The sequence below is a fragment of the Musa acuminata genome, chromosome BXJ2-9 (assembly GCF_036884655.1).
Source record: "Musa acuminata AAA Group cultivar baxijiao chromosome BXJ2-9, Cavendish_Baxijiao_AAA, whole genome shotgun sequence".
Lineage (NCBI taxonomy): Eukaryota > Viridiplantae > Streptophyta > Magnoliopsida > Zingiberales > Musaceae > Musa > Musa acuminata.
The window spans coordinates 7,166,852-7,185,582 of NC_088346.1; the positions used below are offsets into that span (position 1 = coordinate 7,166,852).

At 36.2% G+C, this 18,731-nt stretch overlaps 3 protein-coding genes across 7 annotated transcripts; all 3 read left to right on the plus strand.

Annotated features, from left to right (window-relative positions):
• Positions 1-4,868: 4,868 nt before the first annotated feature.
• LOC103997562 (single-stranded DNA-binding protein, mitochondrial) lies at positions 4,869-8,795 on the plus strand. Of its 5 annotated transcripts, none has more exons than XM_009418822.3 (7): positions 4,869-5,055; positions 5,502-5,595; positions 5,837-5,997; positions 6,111-6,319; positions 6,489-6,589; positions 7,753-7,810; positions 8,538-8,795. In XM_009418822.3, exons 2-7 carry the CDS (start codon positions 5,520-5,522, stop codon positions 8,542-8,544), a joined length of 612 nt encoding a protein of 203 aa, XP_009417097.2. In that variant the 5' UTR covers positions 4,869-5,055; positions 5,502-5,519; the 3' UTR covers positions 8,545-8,795. The 5 variants fall into 5 exon arrangements, with proteins under 5 accessions (XP_009417097.2, XP_009417096.2, XP_018686897.2 ...); XM_009418821.3 differs by having other exon boundaries at positions 5,513-5,595; XM_018831352.2 differs by having other exon boundaries at positions 5,518-5,595.
• A 319-nt stretch (positions 8,796-9,114) lies between these two features.
• Positions 9,115-11,833, plus strand: LOC135622902 (protein CDC73 homolog). The gene is made up of 3 exons (XM_065125222.1): positions 9,115-10,453; positions 11,360-11,442; positions 11,555-11,833. The coding sequence occupies exons 1-3, from the start codon at positions 9,322-9,324 to the stop codon at positions 11,645-11,647; spliced, it is 1,308 nt and encodes a 435-aa protein (XP_064981294.1). The 5' UTR covers positions 9,115-9,321; the 3' UTR covers positions 11,648-11,833.
• Positions 11,834-11,854: 21 nt separating this feature from the next.
• On the plus strand, positions 11,855-13,788 carry LOC108953772 (lysine-rich arabinogalactan protein 19-like). The gene is made up of 5 exons (XM_018831305.2): positions 11,855-11,992; positions 12,113-12,340; positions 13,036-13,203; positions 13,285-13,365; positions 13,439-13,788. Exons 2-5 carry the CDS (start codon positions 12,232-12,234, stop codon positions 13,672-13,674), a joined length of 594 nt encoding a protein of 197 aa, XP_018686850.2. The 5' UTR covers positions 11,855-11,992; positions 12,113-12,231; the 3' UTR covers positions 13,675-13,788.
• Positions 13,789-18,731: the final 4,943 nt, after the last annotated feature.

Sequence of the window (18,731 nt, forward strand, 5' to 3'; positions counted from 1 at the left end):
TCCGAAGCGAAGAGAAACCGGCGCAAGAAATAGGGAAAGGCATAAGCCGAGTTGGGGTATTTTGGGAAGGAAAGAAAAGCTTTAGGAGGGTATATTAGGTCTCCGCGGGCACGTCTCACTTCGGATTCGGTAAAGTTAGATCCCCTCCAAGACTCGTACTGACGCAGTTCGATCGGACGATCATCATTGTCCGTTATTGGTGCTCGGTCCGGAAATGGGCAGTTGGAATCGCGACGAGGGGCGACCCTGGACAAGATCCAGATATCACCAAATCACCGCGTGTTGAAGATGTGGGCTCCCCGCGGCATGCGGGCCCCATTCCCCAGTTTTCGACTCGAGAGTCAGTCGTTGGTACGCGTTTCTGTTCCTTCGTCGAGGAGAACATTCAATTTGTACGAGATTTTGGTCTTCCGTGGACGTTTGTCCGAAAGGCCGCGATTTGACTGGTTAATTGATGGGGCCCGAGTCGAAGGATCACAATGAAGCCGTTCAAATGCTATCCGACGCACGTGATGGATCACGATGATCGCGTGAGCCAAGAAACATCGAGATCCGTTGGTGTATCGTAAGAGTAGCCACGTAAGTCCGATGAACATTCGACGTGGAGGAGTAGGTGGCTGGGACCCACACGAGTAGGATCACGAAGGTCTCACCTCTCGTTGCTTGCTATCAGGAAGGATATTATTATAAATAAATAAATTATAAAATTATTATGATTCTTTTAATATTTTAAGAATATATTATTATATTTTAAATTATAAAATTATGTTAATATACTATTATTATTCTATCAAATAATAAGAATCATGATATTTATTATTAATTTAAAAAAAAATATAATTAACATATTTTTATAATTTTTATGTATATAAATTTATATTTACTATCAATAAAAAATTAAGATAGTAATTTTTTTCATTCTATTAGAGCTTTATGCTGTAATAACATTCTTTTTTTTAAGTTGTTTCAGATCTTTTATTCTCTACCTTTCAAACTATTCTTCTTGGCTTATGATTTTATGAGTTCTGTAGATAGTATCATCATTTGTTCTCTACAAATAATTAAATAAAATAATTTTGAAGATATCAATCGTAAACATATTTGTTGGATCTATCAAAGTCATCTTTTTAAAGTGCTATAAAGTGCTATGAGATAGGTAACCTATAAAAATTCCTTTTATTAGCACACAAACTAATTACGACTATATTTAAGCTATCAAAACTCATATATACTTTGCACCAATATTATATTTTATTGGTTATCATTTATGCTCATGATAGTCTTATATCTTTTGATAAACTTTATGATAAACTTTTTAACTATGAAGCTTATCTTAAACGAGAGTTACATCCATCTAATGCTGTTTCTATCATTGTCAATTTTATTAAAAATATAAATTTTAGCAACAAAGACAAGATTAACAACTAGCAAGGAAACCGTCTAACACGATCATTATAGAGATAACATATAATAATACCATAATAAAAGGATCAACAAATATGAGCAATAATTTAATAACAAAGTCACTTGTCAAATATGTGACATGTAATTTCATGCAGCTAAAACATATTGTTGTTTGTAAGCTGTTATTCTATAGATGTTTTAGCCTTCATACCTACCTTTTCTATGTATCCTATTACACCACTTGCTTGATTTTCATTACAATTGATGTATGCTTACTTTGTTGCACAATTTTGTTAACATTAATCAAACTGGCTTATTAATTATGGGGCTTCTCATCATGGTATATGAATAGTTTACCTCTTTATTCAAATTATGATACTTCATATGCTATTATGATAGGTGATAGTAAAGATATCAAGATAATATTGTTCTATTAACCTTCCCTTTTTTTCTTTATTTTTTTTACTTTATCATGTATCTTTGTGTTTTTGATATGAAGAATGACCTAATATCTATATAAAATTATATTTTTTAATAATATTTCTATTGAATTCTTATATCTTCATTTGTTATAAAGGATCTAATGGAGGAGTTAAACAGAGATAAAATTTATGAGCGATCAATTGTTGCACCATCTCTAGTCAAATCCATCTTTGTTTTGGCCACCATGAAGCTCATATTAAAAAATAACACAATCGCTTAGGGTATCCTTCTTTTAAGATTCTATATCATATTATTTATTTTTACATCTTACTTTTATTCTATAATAAAATATATAAGCTTTCTTTTACTACATCTCTCAGACGAGTAATTCATCTCTTGAACTCATATTTTGATGTTTGAAGTCCTTCACTATAATCATATGGTGGATTTAACTATTATTTTATTTTTATTGATCATTTCATAAAGTATATGTAGTTATTTCTCGTAAAGCAAAAATATGATGTATTCATCATTTTTTTTACATTCAAATTTATTATTGAAAAGTTTTTTTAGCTATTCATTATTTTATTTTTGTTTTGAGAATGGTAGTAAATTTTAAAAGCTTCTTAATTTTTTTGAAACTAATATAATATCTCATTTTCTCACCCCTCAATATACTCTTAAACATAATGGGATCATGGAATATCCTTATCAACATATAGTTCAAATTAGTCTTATACTATTTATTCAAGCCTATTTACTCTAGTTCTCAATATGGTTTCACCATTTTTAAAACTATTTGAATCCACTCCTAATTATAGTAAATTACATTTTTTTAGTATCTATGTTATTCATGGTTAAAACTTATAGCAAATTGAAAGCCCGATTAAAACCATATGTTTTTCTTAGATATTCTACTAATAAAAGTGTTTTTAAATGTTTTATCTATCAACCAAAATAATTTTTATTTTTTGCCATGTTGATTTTATAAAATTTATTTTTTCTTATAAATCACTTAACTTTCTTTTACCTAAAGTAACTTTCAATAACTTTATTGATTAGGTCCTCGAAATTCATGAGCTATCTCATATTATTATTCTCATTCATGTTGAAATATCAACCCCACCTATCAATCCAAATAATTGATCCACTCGGAATCTATCAAGTCCTTCCTTAAAGGTGCCTAATAAATAATAAATTATCTTATCCATCTAGCTATCTCACGAGAGTATCACACATTAAGAGAATTCATAATAAGATTTAATTTAAATGTCCTTTATTTTAAAAAATTTTCTAACTAAATCAATTCATATGATGGTTGCTAGATCCAAAAATTAAGTTTTTAAACTAAAAAAATATTTTTTATTTTCGTAAAACATCCCCAAAATTTTATTTTTGAACCTTCTACTATTAATCTAAGTCTTAAAAATTTTTGAATGGTGAGTAGAAATGTCTAAAGAATATAATATTTTATTATAAAATGATGCATGGGGTTTAATCTCATCTCATCCGGCCAAAATCTTATAAAGTGTAAATTAATATGTATAAAGCAAGACTTATTGCAAAAGGATTTCATCGATGTCCAGACAATAAATTTGATAGTTGAACATGAATAATACATTTTTGATAGTTGAACATGAATAATACATTTTTTTATAATCATATTTTTTATGATGTATTTATGAGATAACATCTAAACATTATTAATCATAATCTTCCTCAACATATTCGTAAGTTGTGCAAGACTCTTTATGATCTTAAGTAGGTCCCTCGTACTTTGTATCATAAATTTTGAGCATATCTAATAATTTTTATAATTCTCAATCTGATAATTTATTATTCATTTATTCTTATGAGAGTATAATTATATTTTTACTAATTTATGTGAGTGACTTAATTATTACTGATAATAATATAATAATGATTAATTAATTTATTCAACGACTTGAAAATAAGTTTTTAATTAAAGATCTTGGTTCCTTTAGTCATTTTCTTATTGTTCAAGTTATAAGTGACAAATGGTCTATTTTTTTCTCAACAAAAGTATATTCATTATCTTCTTGATCCCATCAAAATGATTGAAACTAATACTATTATTATGTCAATCTCTACAAGTATTCTTTTTATCTTATCTGATAATGTAATTGTTAGTGACACGATTGAATATCATCAAGTTGCATGTCATTCATCATAATTTATGCTTGTACATAAATTATCTCAATTTATGCACAAAGCATACTTCCAACCATGAACAACCCGTCTTCTTTGCTATTTAAATGATACTATTGATCATAATTTATTTCTTTAAAATGACGCTCTTATGTTGTTTTATATATTTTTCAAATGTCAGACAAATAATAAGGATGATAAGATATCTACTAATACTTCTGTCATATTTTCTAGTTATAATCCAATTTTTTTTGGAGTTCCAAGAGACAACGTTATATTGTAAGATCTTTTAGTGAAATTAAATATCGAGCAATTCTAAAATTGTTGGATTCAATTATTGCTTAAACTATTTATTACATTGATCATTCATCTATATATTATGATAATATCATAGCAATATATCTATGTACTAATTTTATATTTTACTCTTGAACGAAGTATATAACTATTTATTTTTATTTTATTTATGACAAAATTTAAAATAATCAACTAGATGTTTCTTATGTCTTATCTTCTAACAAATTGTACTAAGCTTTTGTCTTGCTAGTAATTCTTTCTATTTCAAGTGAAGAACAGTATTTTCCGTGAGGACATCATCCTGCGGATGCATATTATTATTATGAAATGATTTGACTATATATATACATATATATACACATATATATATATATATATATACACACATATATATATATATATATACATATATATATATATACATACATACATATATATATATATATATATATACATACATACATACATACATATATATATATATATATATATATATATATATATATATATATATATATATATATATATATATATATACTATCAATAAAAATTCAAACTAGTTATTTGTCTAACTCGCCGTTACATCGTTTTAACGGCGGAAGGTAATAAGTCGATAACAAGGAGACTCGTTTGTTATTTTGATACCCGACTTACTTTCGCATCCTTCGCTTGCCCACTTCGTCACGAAGCCGCGGCGCTCCTTCCTCTTCGTCTGCTTTTCCCTTTACAACCTCGAACCCTTGACGCGAAGCAGGCTTGCAGGTAATACTAGTAGTAGGTGATGGTGTTTGTTAGTAGTAGTAATCCGTAGGCAAGTCTCGTTTCACAAGAAAATTCTCTTTTCATAGGTTAGTTCATTTCTTTGGGCCAATCATTTGGGACTTTGTGTTTGCCTTCAAGATGTATGACAAAATGTCTTCAGTTTTGGAAGATGCTTTTAGTGTAGTTGGTGCTTATGAACTGTTTGATGGAATGACTGAAAGCAACTTAATTCATCAATCTGATCTACAAGCTTGGTGAATTTGGTGGTGTATTTTTTTCGATATTCTGCGTGTAATTTATGACTTGTGCCTTTTAGCATATGGCATTTGGTTCTTTTTGGTTAGAAGTATTGACTATCTTTACATTTATGAGTAAAGAAAATATAAAAGTAGGAAATTGTGCTGCATGCCTTTCTGCGTTAATGGATATGTTCACCGTCTCTTTAGTATCTCTGCAGCTCAGATATGAAGGTGGGTTTATTGAAGTGGGAAGTTCTTAAACATCTAAAGGGAGGTTTAGGGAAACCGATGTTTCTACTAGGTAATCTTACCCCAAGTCGAAGCACATTTTGCATTCTTCATTTGTATGTTTCAACATATACTGGCGATAGTTACTATTCATTACAATTATTTTTCCTACCCCATGAAACTTATTATTAGTTGTGCTCTAGTTTGAACTGCATGGTTCAAGCACTTGATAAAGAAACTGTCACAAGAATACTTGCACACATATTTTGTGTTCGAGAAGCAGACTTGTAAATTTTTTATTTTCAAACATACAGGCTTCTATAGAGGTTCTCAGGCATGTTTATCGACTATGCCATTTGATGAGTACAAAGAGAAGAATGAAATCGAGGATGACAATTTTATTGATGACAAGAAAGAATTGGAACCACAAGGTGTAGACCCCATAAAGGGCTGGGCCTTCAGAGGTGTACATAAGGTATCATCGTCAATTTTAAACCTCCCAATTTGTACAACTTCTGCAATGTGTTGCTGGTGTATCCTTTTTTTCTTTAATTGTTTATATGTTTACATGTATGTTTCACCATGTAGGCGATTATTTGCGGAAAAATTGGTCAGGCTCCTGTACAGAAAATATTAAGGAATGGCAAGACTGTGACCATATTCACTGTTGGAACAGGAGGTATGTACGACCAAAGAATTACTGGAGCTGAGCATTTGCCAAGACCAGCTCAGTGGCACCGGATTGCTGTTCATAATGAATGGCTTGGAGCATATTCTGTCCAACAGTTAGAGAAGAAGTATGCAATCTTTTATTCTTTTAACCTAAACAATTCCATTCTTTTGCGAGACAAATTTTCTTGTGGCATTTTCTTGAATGTGGACGTGTTTTCATGCTTCCCAGTTTGTATTGTAATGTTGTTCTTTAGTTTCTAATAGTGGTATCTGTATTTTGGTTCTCTGTTTCAGCTCTGCTGTTTTTATTGAGGGGGATATTGAAACCAGAGTCTACAATGACAGCATCACTGGCCAGGTGAAAAATATACCTGAAATTTGTGTGCGCCATGACGGTATGTCAATCATCCCAATTTTCTTGTTTGCTTGATTCAGCTATTTCATTTTTCTAACTTAGGTTTGTCAGAATGTGAACTTACTAAACAATTGTTTGGATTTCATGAAGAAACATTGCACTCAGTAGATTCTGTGTGACCCACAATATCAGATGAAGTTCAACTATCACAGGAGATCATAGTCCAGCTGGTTATACACTATCTTGTATACATACAATCAGTATTATTTCATATAAAAAATATAATTCCTTAGAGAAGTTTTTCAGGTATCAGTAGTACCTGAATTTAAACATTTGATAAAAGCAACTCAGTAAAGAATTTAAACATTTCAAGTAATAATTAATAAAGCACATTGCTTCATCTTAATTACTGGAGAATTAATGTGTTTAATATTTGTTTGTTGAATAAAGTTCTTGATGCATTTAAGACTTTAAGTTCATCATTTACATTGTCATAATATTTAATTTGCTTTGAAAGAATTTCACATCTTCATTCCTTTAAGTATGTGCTTGCTATCTTAGATTTGTTTGACAAATTGATTGTTGACTTTAAACAAGTTATATATTGTAGACTGTTGACTTTAAGTATATGCTGTGGTTTTTACATGAGTAGTTCAGTATTCTTGTCTCAAAAGTCGAAACCACCGACGGATTGGGGCCCAAATCCAATTGGTTGATCCAATTTGTGAGTTAATCCACTGATACTATTTTTTTTACCAAACTAAAAAAATGGAAGACAGTGATGAAATGGGAGTTAACACACACAGGATGGGTTTTAGAGCCTCCTTTCAGCCATTAGGTATATATACTTCTCATGAACTAAGAAATTGTTTCTTTGTAAGTATTTTGAAATGATGTAAGGATTTGTGGCATGAGGAGAACCACCATGTATGGTGGCCTGCATGTAGGTAAATATCATACATTTTCAGTCATATTTGCAAGTATCTGTTAATTTGTATTTTCCTCTTTTTTCTAGGAATAGGCTGTTTCTTGATTTTCATTTTCTCCTTTAATTTGTCAGTTGGTGGTGGACAGTTTGTGAACATTTCATATAGTTTTCTAGCTATTACTATATGTTTATTTTTTCATAGATTGTTTTTAATTAATGTGTATACATGTTTGGTTTCTACAGTAACCAATACTAGTGATGCATTTTGTTTGTAGGAAAGGTTCGCTTGATTAAGTCTGGGGATAATGCTGCCAGCATGTCTTTGAAAGGACTGTAAGTTAACCTCAATCTGTTCCTTGCCTTTGGTCGGAAAAGTTAGTCTTTTGCCTGTCTTTGTATTGATATTCCACTGCACAGGAACTATCTTTTCTGAACTTCTTGTGGGTATAAATTAGTTGGGAGGTAAATTATGTTATTTTGTTGGGGCATAACCAAATTGAATGAACATGTAATTTCTGAGTGTATCATATGGAGATTTGTGTTAAGGCATCAGATGATGTTGCTAATCTTTTTTCATTTTTGTTTTTTGAACAACATAATAACCATTATGGTCCCATGATTTGAATCCACTCCTGAATAAGTCCTTTATTTTAGTCTCTTTATAGAATGCTTTATTAGGATCCCATTGTTAGGTGCATTAATGATCTCTGCACGCAGGGAAAAGGTGAAGTCATGAAAAAGAAGGGTTGCTTTTTATTGGGTATTGGTTCTTTTAAGAATTTTCGTAAAATGTTGATCCGAAAATGTTCCAAAAGCTCATGATTACTAGGATCCTATTGTTGGGTGCATTAGTGATCTTTGCACGCAAGAAAAAGGATAAGTCATGAAAAAGAAGGGTTGCTTTTTATTGGGTATTGGTTCTTTTAAGAATTTTCATAAAACGTTGATCTGAAAATGTTCCAAAAGCTCATGATAACTTCAAAACGGTGTAGATTTATTGCTGTTTTCCTTACACTAAATTTCATTGACTAATTGTTGTAAGTTGTATCTTTGGTTGCAGGGGATGATGAATCGTTTTGAACATTTATGGTGGTTTACCTGCTTGTAGCTTCAGATCAAGTATCTGTCAGTCGTACCATAGCGGGTACACTTGTTGCAATGATCATCAAATTTTATGATCTATAACTTCTCATGTTGTTTACTTCACTGCTAAGGACTGCTGAGTTGTGTTTCTTGATCACCTCCGTACACTAAAATGCTGTAGAAATTTAAAGTTTCCATTTGACATCTTCAATATGGATATTGAAACCTTCTGCAACCAGTCTTTATAAGTTACTCTTTTTGTTTTCAGCATGCAGAATCATTTACATCCTTGAAACGATCAAACCCCAAATAAATCATATTGAAGAGAGGAGAAAATTGATCACATTAGACTTCACTATTTTTGTTATTTTGTCTTCTCAACATAGTAGGGGATTTTTCTTATTAGTTAGATATAGTCGTGGAAATGTGTACCCCTTATGTATTAATTGATCTCAAGTCATATTTCAATATATTTAAAAGCGATAAACCTACTTATATCAATCTAATAAAAATGTGTTTATCTTGTTTCGGAGAATTTTATCAGTGCACTTGGATGGTGGAAGCACGCGGGTCGGATCAAGACTTCAAAGATCCAACATCCGCAAGCCAGCCTTCTTCATTACTCTTTGCTCGAAGCGGGTCAAAAATCCCTAGATCCAACATCCAGAACATGACCATAATGCCCTTCTTCTTCTTCTTCGTCGTCGTCGTCGTCGTCGTCGTCTTCCTCTTCCCATGTATATATAAAACGACCCCTCGCGATGGCCATTTCGATCTGTTCCTTCCTCTTCCCAGATTTCCCTCCGCGAGGGGTCGAATTACGGGGGATGGACCCGCTGTCGGTGCTGCGGGAGTACGCGATCCGGGGAGAGCTGGACCGTGTGGTCCGATCGGACGACGAGCTCCGGTTCGGCTCCGACTACGCCTTCCCCTGCTCCGCCATCACCGGGTACCGCTCCAAGCAAGGTGGTTTCTACACCCTCGACGCCCTGCTCTTCTTCGCCCGCCACCACCACCTTAAGCACACCGAGTATCTCCAATCCGCCCGCCAACACCGCGTCCCCACCGTCACCTTCCCGGACCGCAAGCCAATCCTCGACTACCTCCTCGGCCGCACCGCCTCCTCTGACGCCGTCTCCCTCCTCCCCCCTCCCTCCTCCGCCGTCGAGGAGTATCGCCCGGACGAATCCTCCCTCCCCCTCGACGAACCGCCATCCGCCGCCGCCACAGAGACCTTGGCAGATGTCCCCCCCGCTGCCGCCGCGACCGCCGTCGACTACGTCGCCATGATCCGCTCCATGGAGCGGCCCCTCAAAGATCGTGAGTCCCTTCTCGAGTGCCGCAACCGCGACTTCCACGCGGTGCTCCTGGCGTCCACCAAGCGCGAGGAGGAGCGGCAGCGCCTCGAGTCCCAGCAGCGAAAGGACGGCCTCGTCGCCAAGACCCGCCTCATCAGCTCCGACGATCACCACCGGCCCGTCGTCTCCGCGTACGGAGGCGGTGGCAGCGGAGACGATGCAGCAGGCGCCGCCGCGCCCAAGCCCAAGATGCACCTCAAGGGAAGCAAGATCGGGGAGGGGGTGCCCATCATCATGGTGCCCAGCGCGTTCCAGACCCTGATCACCATATACAACGTCAAGGAGTTCTTGGAGGACGGGGTGTTTGTGCCGAGCGATGTGAAGGTGAAGGCGGTGCGGGGGCCAAAGCCCGATTGTGTGACAGTGCAGAAGAAACTCAGCCGGGATCGCGTGGTGGCCGCCTATGAGGTGAGGGATAAGCCATCCGCGTTCAAGCCCGAGGACTGGGACCGTGTCGTGGCCGTGTTCGTACTTGGGAAGGAGTGGCAGTTCAAGGATTGGCCCTTCAAAAACCATATTGAGATCTTCAATAAGAGTGAGTCCCATGCAGATCAACTGTTTGTTTGTTTGTCTCCTCGTTTACAATTATGATAGGATGTTGCATGCTCTTTTACCTCTACACATATCTTGCTCATGGAGTTCAAAGTCTGATTTCTTCATAATATAGCATGCTAAGTTGCTTCTCGACTTTCATTAGCCAAGTTTGTCTTTTGCATAAATATATATCATAATTGTGTTCTCTTTCTTTTGAAACCTAGAAGGTTTCTATATTCACCATTGCTTTTCACAATGCATCCATATGGATGAGTTGTCATGCATGCACTGTATAAAATGAATCCTCTCCTTGCTGATTTATATTTCAAATATTTTAATGCTTCAGTTTATAAGAGTTAGTGGTGTATTCTAATTCCTATTCTTTGTGATAAGCCATTGCATTACATTATTTGGTTCTGCTAACTTAGTTTGGCAAAAGACACATGATTAAGGGGAAAAGGAACGATCATAATTATAGGTATCACACATTTGATTGTATGCTAAAATAAGAATGTACAACACCATATCAAGCAATTCATATCAGCAACACATCACAATGTTCTATGTATTTCTCATGTTGATAAGCTCTGCTGTATTTTGCTGTAGAGCAATTCAAACAGAGGATAAGCTCAAGAGTCAGTAGAGGATGAGACTTCTGTTGGTGACAAAGATTAAGAAAATGTATCAGTAGAGATTAAGCTCAATATCTTCTACTTTTCTCTACTGTTGTTTTCAGTGTTCATCTCTTAAATCTTGACAATGCATTATATAACATTGTTTAGCTCATATGATATCACTTCTATCGCTCTTTATTAATAACCACACTGCTTCTATGCTCCTTAACTTCGCTACCTTATGGATAATTCTTTACGATATGATGAAAAGGGTGCACTTACTATTTTTACAGTTATCGGGTTTTACGTGCGTTTTGAGGATGATAGCGTGGAATCTGCAAAAATAGTGAAACAGTGGAATGTAAAGATTATATCAGTGAGTTAACCTCATAGCCTCTTTTGAGTGTTGTAGTTAGCATGTTTGTGTTTTTACATTTGGTTTTTCATGCAACTTCTGCTTTTGTTTTGTTCTGTTTTTGTTTTTGCAGATTAGCAAACATAAAAGACATCAGGACAGGGCGGCTGCTCTGGAGGTGTGGGATCGGCTCGAAGAGTTCACGCGGTCACGGTCGCATGCTTGAAGTGCTTAACGAGTACGATGTGTGTGTGTGTGTTTTCTTTTTGGTTTGTTACTGGATTTAAGATCCTCATCCTTCTGCTTAAAGACTTAAATCTCAGTGCCTGAAACAGTGCTGCAGATGTTGTTAAGCTGCTTATATTTGTCCGGTACAACAATAAAGGATCGGTTTATGCAATTTTACCTTTCAGTTTCTTGTATTCATCCTGTTGAACATGTCTGTTCGTCTGATATGAGCTTGTTGATGTGAATTGACATTGATCACGCATGGAAGGAAGGAATGCAAAGATGATTGCTACAGTAAACGGGCCGTTTGGGTGGTTGACGCAAATCTTGGCCCGTGAGAGAGGTATGGGTCCCACGCAAACGTTGCTCTCCGTCCGTTCGTTATTGATCAGATGGTTGAGATCCCTCTTTCTTCTTTATGCGGTATCAGAAACGGACACTGACAAGCTAACGAATGGTGTAGATTGCACTACGGAGAACTGGCACGCATCTCCACGCCTCCCACGGCACCCTATAAGTTGGACGGTGGCGGTGCCCCCCAGCAACATCGTTCGACAGCTCTTCTTTTGAACGAGATCGAGAATGAAGCCCGCGCTCCTGTACGTCGTGATCCTCATCCTCCTCCTCCGCCTGCAGCCGCAGCCCGTCGCCAACGGTTGCTGCGATGCCTTCTGCGCCGTGCTCTGCCGAGGTTTCGCCTGTCTCTCTCCTCTCTTTTGTTCTTTTCGTACTTGCTTCTCTGCCCCTGGATTAGTTCTTGGTGTTCTTTTGATTCTCGGGTTTTAGGTTGTTGGATCCATTTCCTTAGTCGATTAATATACTTCTCCACTGATTCATTCTTGCTGTTCCTTTGCTCGATCTTGATTCTTGGTTGCTAGTTTCTTCCCTTCGGTTGCTTCTCCGCGATAGGATCCTCCTGACGTGGTTCGTTCTTGGTGTTCTTTCGGCCGGTCTTGATCCATGGGTGTTAAGTTCTTGGATCCATTTCCTTGGTGGCTTAACCTACTTATCGATTGATTCATTCTTTGTGTTCCTTTGCTCGACCTTGATTCTAGCCAGGTGCTAGTTCCTTCTCTTTAGTTGCTTCTTTGCGTATGGATCCTATTTACTTGGTGTTCTTCAGAAGGATCCCGTTTCTTTGGATGATGGTTTTGTCGCGTCTTAGCGTTTGCTAAACCAATGCCTTACCGATGAGAAGGAATCCATCTTATTTGTCTTCATGCTCCAACTTCTCAGTTGGTTTGCTTTCAACTGATCTCGTGCCGCCTTCTGGTTCGGTGAATCCAGATATTTCGATCTTGAATTCTAGTCAGTAACTTTATGAATTCCGTTTCACAACTGACCGAGCTATGAATTATAATTACTATGTGTCTACTCTTCTTCCAGGGACTGATCTGTCTGCTGCCATTACCAGCACCACCACCGTTACAACCACCACTGTAACTACCACTAACAGATCCACTACTACCACCACCATAACCACCATCGAGATGCCTCAGCGGCTCATTCCTAACGGGAGTAATGACACTCCTGTTTACCCTGCAGCAGCAGCTGGTATTTATAATTGATATATTTTATCTACTGATCATCATACGCTATGCTCTGTTCCTTAACCTAAGTCTCCCTATGTACAAGGCACTCCGTCCGTCACCAAGGTCTTCCCACTGTCATTGCCCGCCAACGAGAACGGACTCCCCGCTCCCGAACCTGATGCTCGTAAGTGTTTCCATTTACATGAATCTACGACAACGACGATGACGATGACACGTGTGGCTTCTTTGGGTTGCAGGGCCTACTCCGCTTGCCACCGAGAAATCCTCGCCGCTGCCTCTTCCGTGTTCGTCCATTCCAACGAGTTCCCCCGCTATCACCAAGGAATCGTCGCCGTTGCCACCACCGGGTAGGTCCATTCAAAGGGAGCTCCTGAAGGATCTGCGGCGTTATCTGAACGCCACGAGTTGCCGCAAGTTAGATCAATCTTTCGTGATCTTAATCGTAGACCCCAAATATTTTCTCGGCTTTTAATTCCTCCTTCCCCAATTGTTAGCTCGCGAACGTTGGCCAACTCTCTCTGGCCCAATGCATACGATTGATGGTATACGTACGTCGGACAACTGTCGTCTGATCTGTCCTTTTGTCGAGTGCTTGATCCCATGGCCTGTGGTTGCATATATTGATCGGCTCAAGATTTGAGGGTGCATAAAGTTGCTTCATATAAAGCCATTTCAAGCATGCCGTGGTGGTAATACCAGTCCATCATGGATCAGTAGCCGAATTCGGCCCTTTCCACTTTGTGGAGAGTGGCAATGTAATCGACGTAGTAGAGAGAGGGACCAATTTCCTAGTGGTATCCACCCAGCAAAATGTTGGGTTCTGCCATTTCAACAAATAAGAGCACGATTAGGAGAAAGAATGTTCCGACTGATCCAACTCCTACTGAATTGAAAAACCTATGTCCATTAGATTGTTGGGTCAAGGCATTATCTCAAATCCCACTCTCATGGCATCATCCTAGATGACGGAAGACTACCTCGGAGCATCCTAGTTGAACTTTCTTTAAGATAAAACCCCCACAATCAACCAACAGATATATTAAGTGACTCAGAAAAGGCTCGTAAATAACTCTGTTGCTTACTCTAAAAATGCCTCACTTCAATCTCCCAAACCCACCCTCTCACTCGGGCACATCCTTTTACACAACTGATAACGGTATTGTGAAGATGCAGACAGATTGCAGATAGTTCGCAACAAAGACGTAAAACTTGTAAAGGGCAATACAGATTCACTCTGTAACAACATGACAAGCACTTCAAATGAAAAAAAGAAAAAAGAAAAAACCAATTTAGCAGATTATGAATTTAAAAAATCCTCTTTAATGATTATTAAAGAAAATAACCAGAGAAATACCCCGATAACTAACATATGACGAACCTTCTTCCGTGATTCAATGGCCCGCGATAACTAACATCTAAATCCTGCAACCCTAAACAAACAAAGTACAAAACAAAAACAAATCCTAAATCCTAAGCTATAATTAGTCATTAATTCAATTGAAAGCTCTCTAAACCTACCCCAAATTCCTAGTCATCCATCTAGACACTCAACGCATCCATTTACTGACAAGCATAACTCGTCCTACACCCCTTGATCCTTCATCATGCATTTTTAAACTATCTTTATTGACTATGATGAAAAGAAAAAATATTAAAAATATATAAATACATAGGTATATGGCATCTCAAGATATTGTATTTGATGAAATTTTTTCTTATTATCCTCCATAAATAGTTTATTTTAAAAATATCAATCGATGAAAATGATATATATTCAAAACATATGATTGAGTTTCTTTTATCACATAGTACTCAATTTTAGCTCATCTTCTTCCTTATCTATATCTATTTTTATTATTTCTTCATCAAACAAAGTAATAAGGAGAGTAATAATGTTCACGAAGAAAAAATTAGAATATTAAAATGATAAAAAAATAATTATCAAGCTATCACCTTATAGAGATGAAAAATAATGTAAGCATATATCATTGTTTCTTTCTATTATTTTTTTATGAAGCCAGGTGTTAAGAAATGAAAGGATATTATTGAATCTCGAATTTTGATGATGAAACTAATTGATAAGTGTTTATGATTTGATTTGTGTATTGAGTGACGCAGGATGCTTCGATCAGGATGAGACAATTAGAGCAGGAAGAATCATGTTGGGCCAAAAGAAAACATGTCAGAAGATTGGACGTCAAGCCAAAGGATCAGGCGATGTATCGACAGAAGGCTTCGGGCCATGGTTTCAGGCATCATGCTAAGAAGAGCGGATATTGCACCAAGGATATCGGAGTTGTGGAGGTTAATTAGCCGATTGGGCAATAGGCCGCAAGAGAGGGCGATGCACCGAAGAATCGGACGAAGCGTCGATAGACCAATGACATGCCGGACAATATGATTCAAGCTTAGTAATAATTGTCTAGATCGAAGTGTGTTTTATATCTGCAGGATTAACTACGATAGTAAGGCATAAAGCAAAATGAACTCCTGGAGTCAAGAATGCGATTTCATTGACAGTTCAAGAGTTCGTCAGAAGTCCAAACGTTCATCGGAAGTTCTACCGAAACTGACCAAGAAGTCCAGGAGCTTACCAAAGAAGCTAATCAGAACTCACCAAGAAGATCATCGTGAAGTCTAGGAGCTTGTCGGGAGTTTGTTGGAATATTGTCGAGAGATCATCGGAAGTTCGCTCGAAGAAACCTAGACTTATGGACTTGTTTAGCTTAGAAACCATCATGGCACAGTCTTCGAGACTTTGTCAAGCGGTGATACCGCCCAAACACAGTCTTCTAGGTGGTGATACCGCCCAGTATTAGGCTGCAAGCGATGGTACCGCCCGTACCCCAAAATTTCGAGGATTTAAATTTTGGCTTCAAGTTTTGAAGTCATTTGGGGTCTATAAATATCTCAGCTATTCCTGCATAGAGTAACAAGAAAAGTGAATAAAAACTCTATGTTTTTAGATTTGAAAACCCTTATAAAAGTATAGAGTCCCTCGTCCTAAAGTTAGAGACCATTCTAACGGAGAGTGTGAGGGAAGCTTTGTAAAAAATGGTGTAAAAATTCTCTCCTAAATATACAAAAAGAGAATAGAGTTGTAAGAAGGAGGTTGATCTTTGCCTATTAAAAAAAGATCGATAATGGATGTCGGTGGCCTCGACGGTTCGGTCACGACGACTGAACCACTATAAATCGATTTACATTATTGTTCTACTTTTAATTCTCGTATTGCAAACTGATTTAGTTACTTTGCTCATTATATTCTTGTAAATGTTTTAAAGTTAAATACATTCCGAAATCGATTTTAATCGAACAAAGTTTTTATGAAATCGATGTTTTTACCACTGAACTAATTTAACCCCCCCTCTTAGTGCCGACTTGTAACTAAGATGATATATATTATGAGAGTAATTACTTTAGTAGCTAATTTTAGATGAAAGATTTAGTAATTTATGTGAAAAATATCTTCCTACGATGAAATTGGCATAGATACTAATAAGGACAACCACTAGGGTATACTTTTATTAAAAAAATAAATTATATTTGTGAGTTCAAAAATATTCTCTATCTATTAAAACAAGTTCCATCATAGAAAAATTACTCGATACATATATTTATATGGTTATTTTTCTTCTAATTTAGATATTAATTTATTTACTAAATGTAGGACAATCTAGGGGCAACATCATATCCGCAATGGAAGAATATTAAAAATAAAATTCTTAATTTTTTAAAAGATGTGTTCATCGTCATGCGAAGATTAGTACGTAAAAATCGTGAAACTTAAAACTGCATATATAAAAGATTTTGTTACTCAGGGAAATCATATATCCCTAAATCCTTAGGGATCTCCAAGAGAGGGTGAAGGAGGTAAGTGTCCTCCTCTCTAGCGGTGATCCATATAGCAGGATTGCAACGATGCTCCTTAAAACTCCAAGCCTATTATTTGAGGAGGAGAGGAGAATAAGAGAGGTAATCCAAAAAGGCTCTAGCCTATGAACCATTAGTTTCCTCCTATTTATAGAGGTCTCATGTCAACTTAACCTTAATGAATCATGCCCTATTAGGTATTGGATCTCCATCCAACTACCTAAGCATCTTAGATTTGTGGATCTCTATCCAATAATCTCTTATTGGCTTTTATTAGATTTCATCCAAATGATCTAATAATTCATAGACTTATAGATATGTCAAGTCATACGTGTCATCACTCACGTGATTGGCTTGTAGGACACCTATGACTAGCACTAAAATGTAAGAAAGCTACATGTTATTGTTCTTCTATACGTGGTTGATATGATCATCAACGAAAATATTGAAATAGAGATTTCAAAATTTTATGGTGATCTTTCTCTCTAATTCGAAATGAAAGTCTTGGAGAAGTTTACCATTTTATTTGGTTTGAAAGTGATGAGTATAAAAGAAGATATATTTATCTCTCAAATAAGTTATATAAAAAAAAATATTAAAAAGTTTTATAATTAAAAAAATAAAAAATTTCTACTGATGTAAATATAAAGCTAAATCATGATGATGACAATGTTCTTTCTAACCCTCGATCTTTTTATAATTATAATATTAGATATTATATTTTTAATTAATCTTTAATTAGTCTTTTATGTTATTTTATACGATCCCCAAGAAAGCCGATATAGTAAAGAGAATTTTAAAATATATAAATTTATCTTTGATTTGGGATTATTCTTTAAGAATGACATATATCCTAAATTGCATAATTATGTAGACGTTAGATCAGGTGATTTAAATGATGGTATATTCACTTCTTTTCTTGTTAGGTCTTTATATGAATCTGTTTGTATCTTATAGTGTAGTAAAAAATAATAATCACTCTTTTTTACCACTGAAGTAGATTGTAAGGCTTCCTTGTTTGCTTGTATATAGTTAAGATATTTAATTAAGGACATTAGATATGAAATTAATAAATTAATTATTTTACAATATGACAATCAAATTAATTACAAATCTAATTTGTCGTGTAAGTTAAAATTAAGCATCATTTAATCTGAAAAAAAAAATTAAGCCGACGTTGTGCTTCGTTAGTCAAGACATACAACCGGGGAAGGTGTCCATGCTGCTAAGAGCACGAGGGTCTCTTTTGGAGCAGATTGCACCGCTCAGTTGACCGTGAAAAAGGCCAACCACCACCTTCGCTGGTGGAGCGAGTCAACGCCCTCCTCTGTTTCCCAAAGAGTCCCTCCGACTTCTCCCTCGCAGTCGACACATAACACAGCGTCGTCTACCAAGTTTTAGAGTCTTAAGGTGGTGGGAAGAGATGTCGATAGTCGTCGCCTTTGTGCGATTCCATGTCTCTCTTTTCTCCCTTGTTATCAGCCTAAAAGGTTCTCACTCTCCTCAGTTCATCAGTTCGATTCAAGAAAGAGGTCAAAGTCTTCAGTCTTTGCATTTAAAGGATGTTGATGTGGAATAGTTTAGGTGGCAGATCCGCTTGAAGAAAGGCCATGACAACCATGATCTCTGTGCTATGATCTTATCATCCAATTAGGT

What these genes read in the sequence shown, in the direction of transcription:
- LOC103997562 (XM_009418822.3), top strand. Translation starts at nt 5,520, where the DNA reads ATGAAGGTGGGTTTATTGAAGTGGGAAGTTCTTAAACATCTAAAGGGA. An exon ending in GAAACCGATGTTTCTACTAG is followed by an intron (nt 5,596 to 5,836) that starts GTAATCTTACCC and finishes TCAAACATACAG; the next exon opens with GCTTCTATAGAGGTTCTCAG. An exon ending in GTCCAACAGTTAGAGAAGAA is followed by an intron (nt 6,320 to 6,488) that starts GTATGCAATCTT and finishes TCTCTGTTTCAG; the next exon opens with CTCTGCTGTTTTTATTGAGG.
- LOC135622902 (XM_065125222.1), top strand. Translation starts at nt 9,322, where the DNA reads ATGGCCATTTCGATCTGTTCCTTCCTCTTCCCAGATTTCCCTCCGCGA. An exon ending in TATTGAGATCTTCAATAAGA is followed by an intron (nt 10,454 to 11,359) that starts GTGAGTCCCATG and finishes CTATTTTTACAG; the next exon opens with TTATCGGGTTTTACGTGCGT. An exon ending in GGAATGTAAAGATTATATCA is followed by an intron (nt 11,443 to 11,554) that starts GTGAGTTAACCT and finishes TTGTTTTTGCAG; the next exon opens with ATTAGCAAACATAAAAGACA.
- LOC108953772 (XM_018831305.2), top strand. Translation starts at nt 12,232, where the DNA reads ATGAAGCCCGCGCTCCTGTACGTCGTGATCCTCATCCTCCTCCTCCGC. An exon ending in TTACCCTGCAGCAGCAGCTG is followed by an intron (nt 13,204 to 13,284) that starts GTATTTATAATT and finishes CCTATGTACAAG; the next exon opens with GCACTCCGTCCGTCACCAAG. An exon ending in CGCTCCCGAACCTGATGCTC is followed by an intron (nt 13,366 to 13,438) that starts GTAAGTGTTTCC and finishes TTTGGGTTGCAG; the next exon opens with GGCCTACTCCGCTTGCCACC.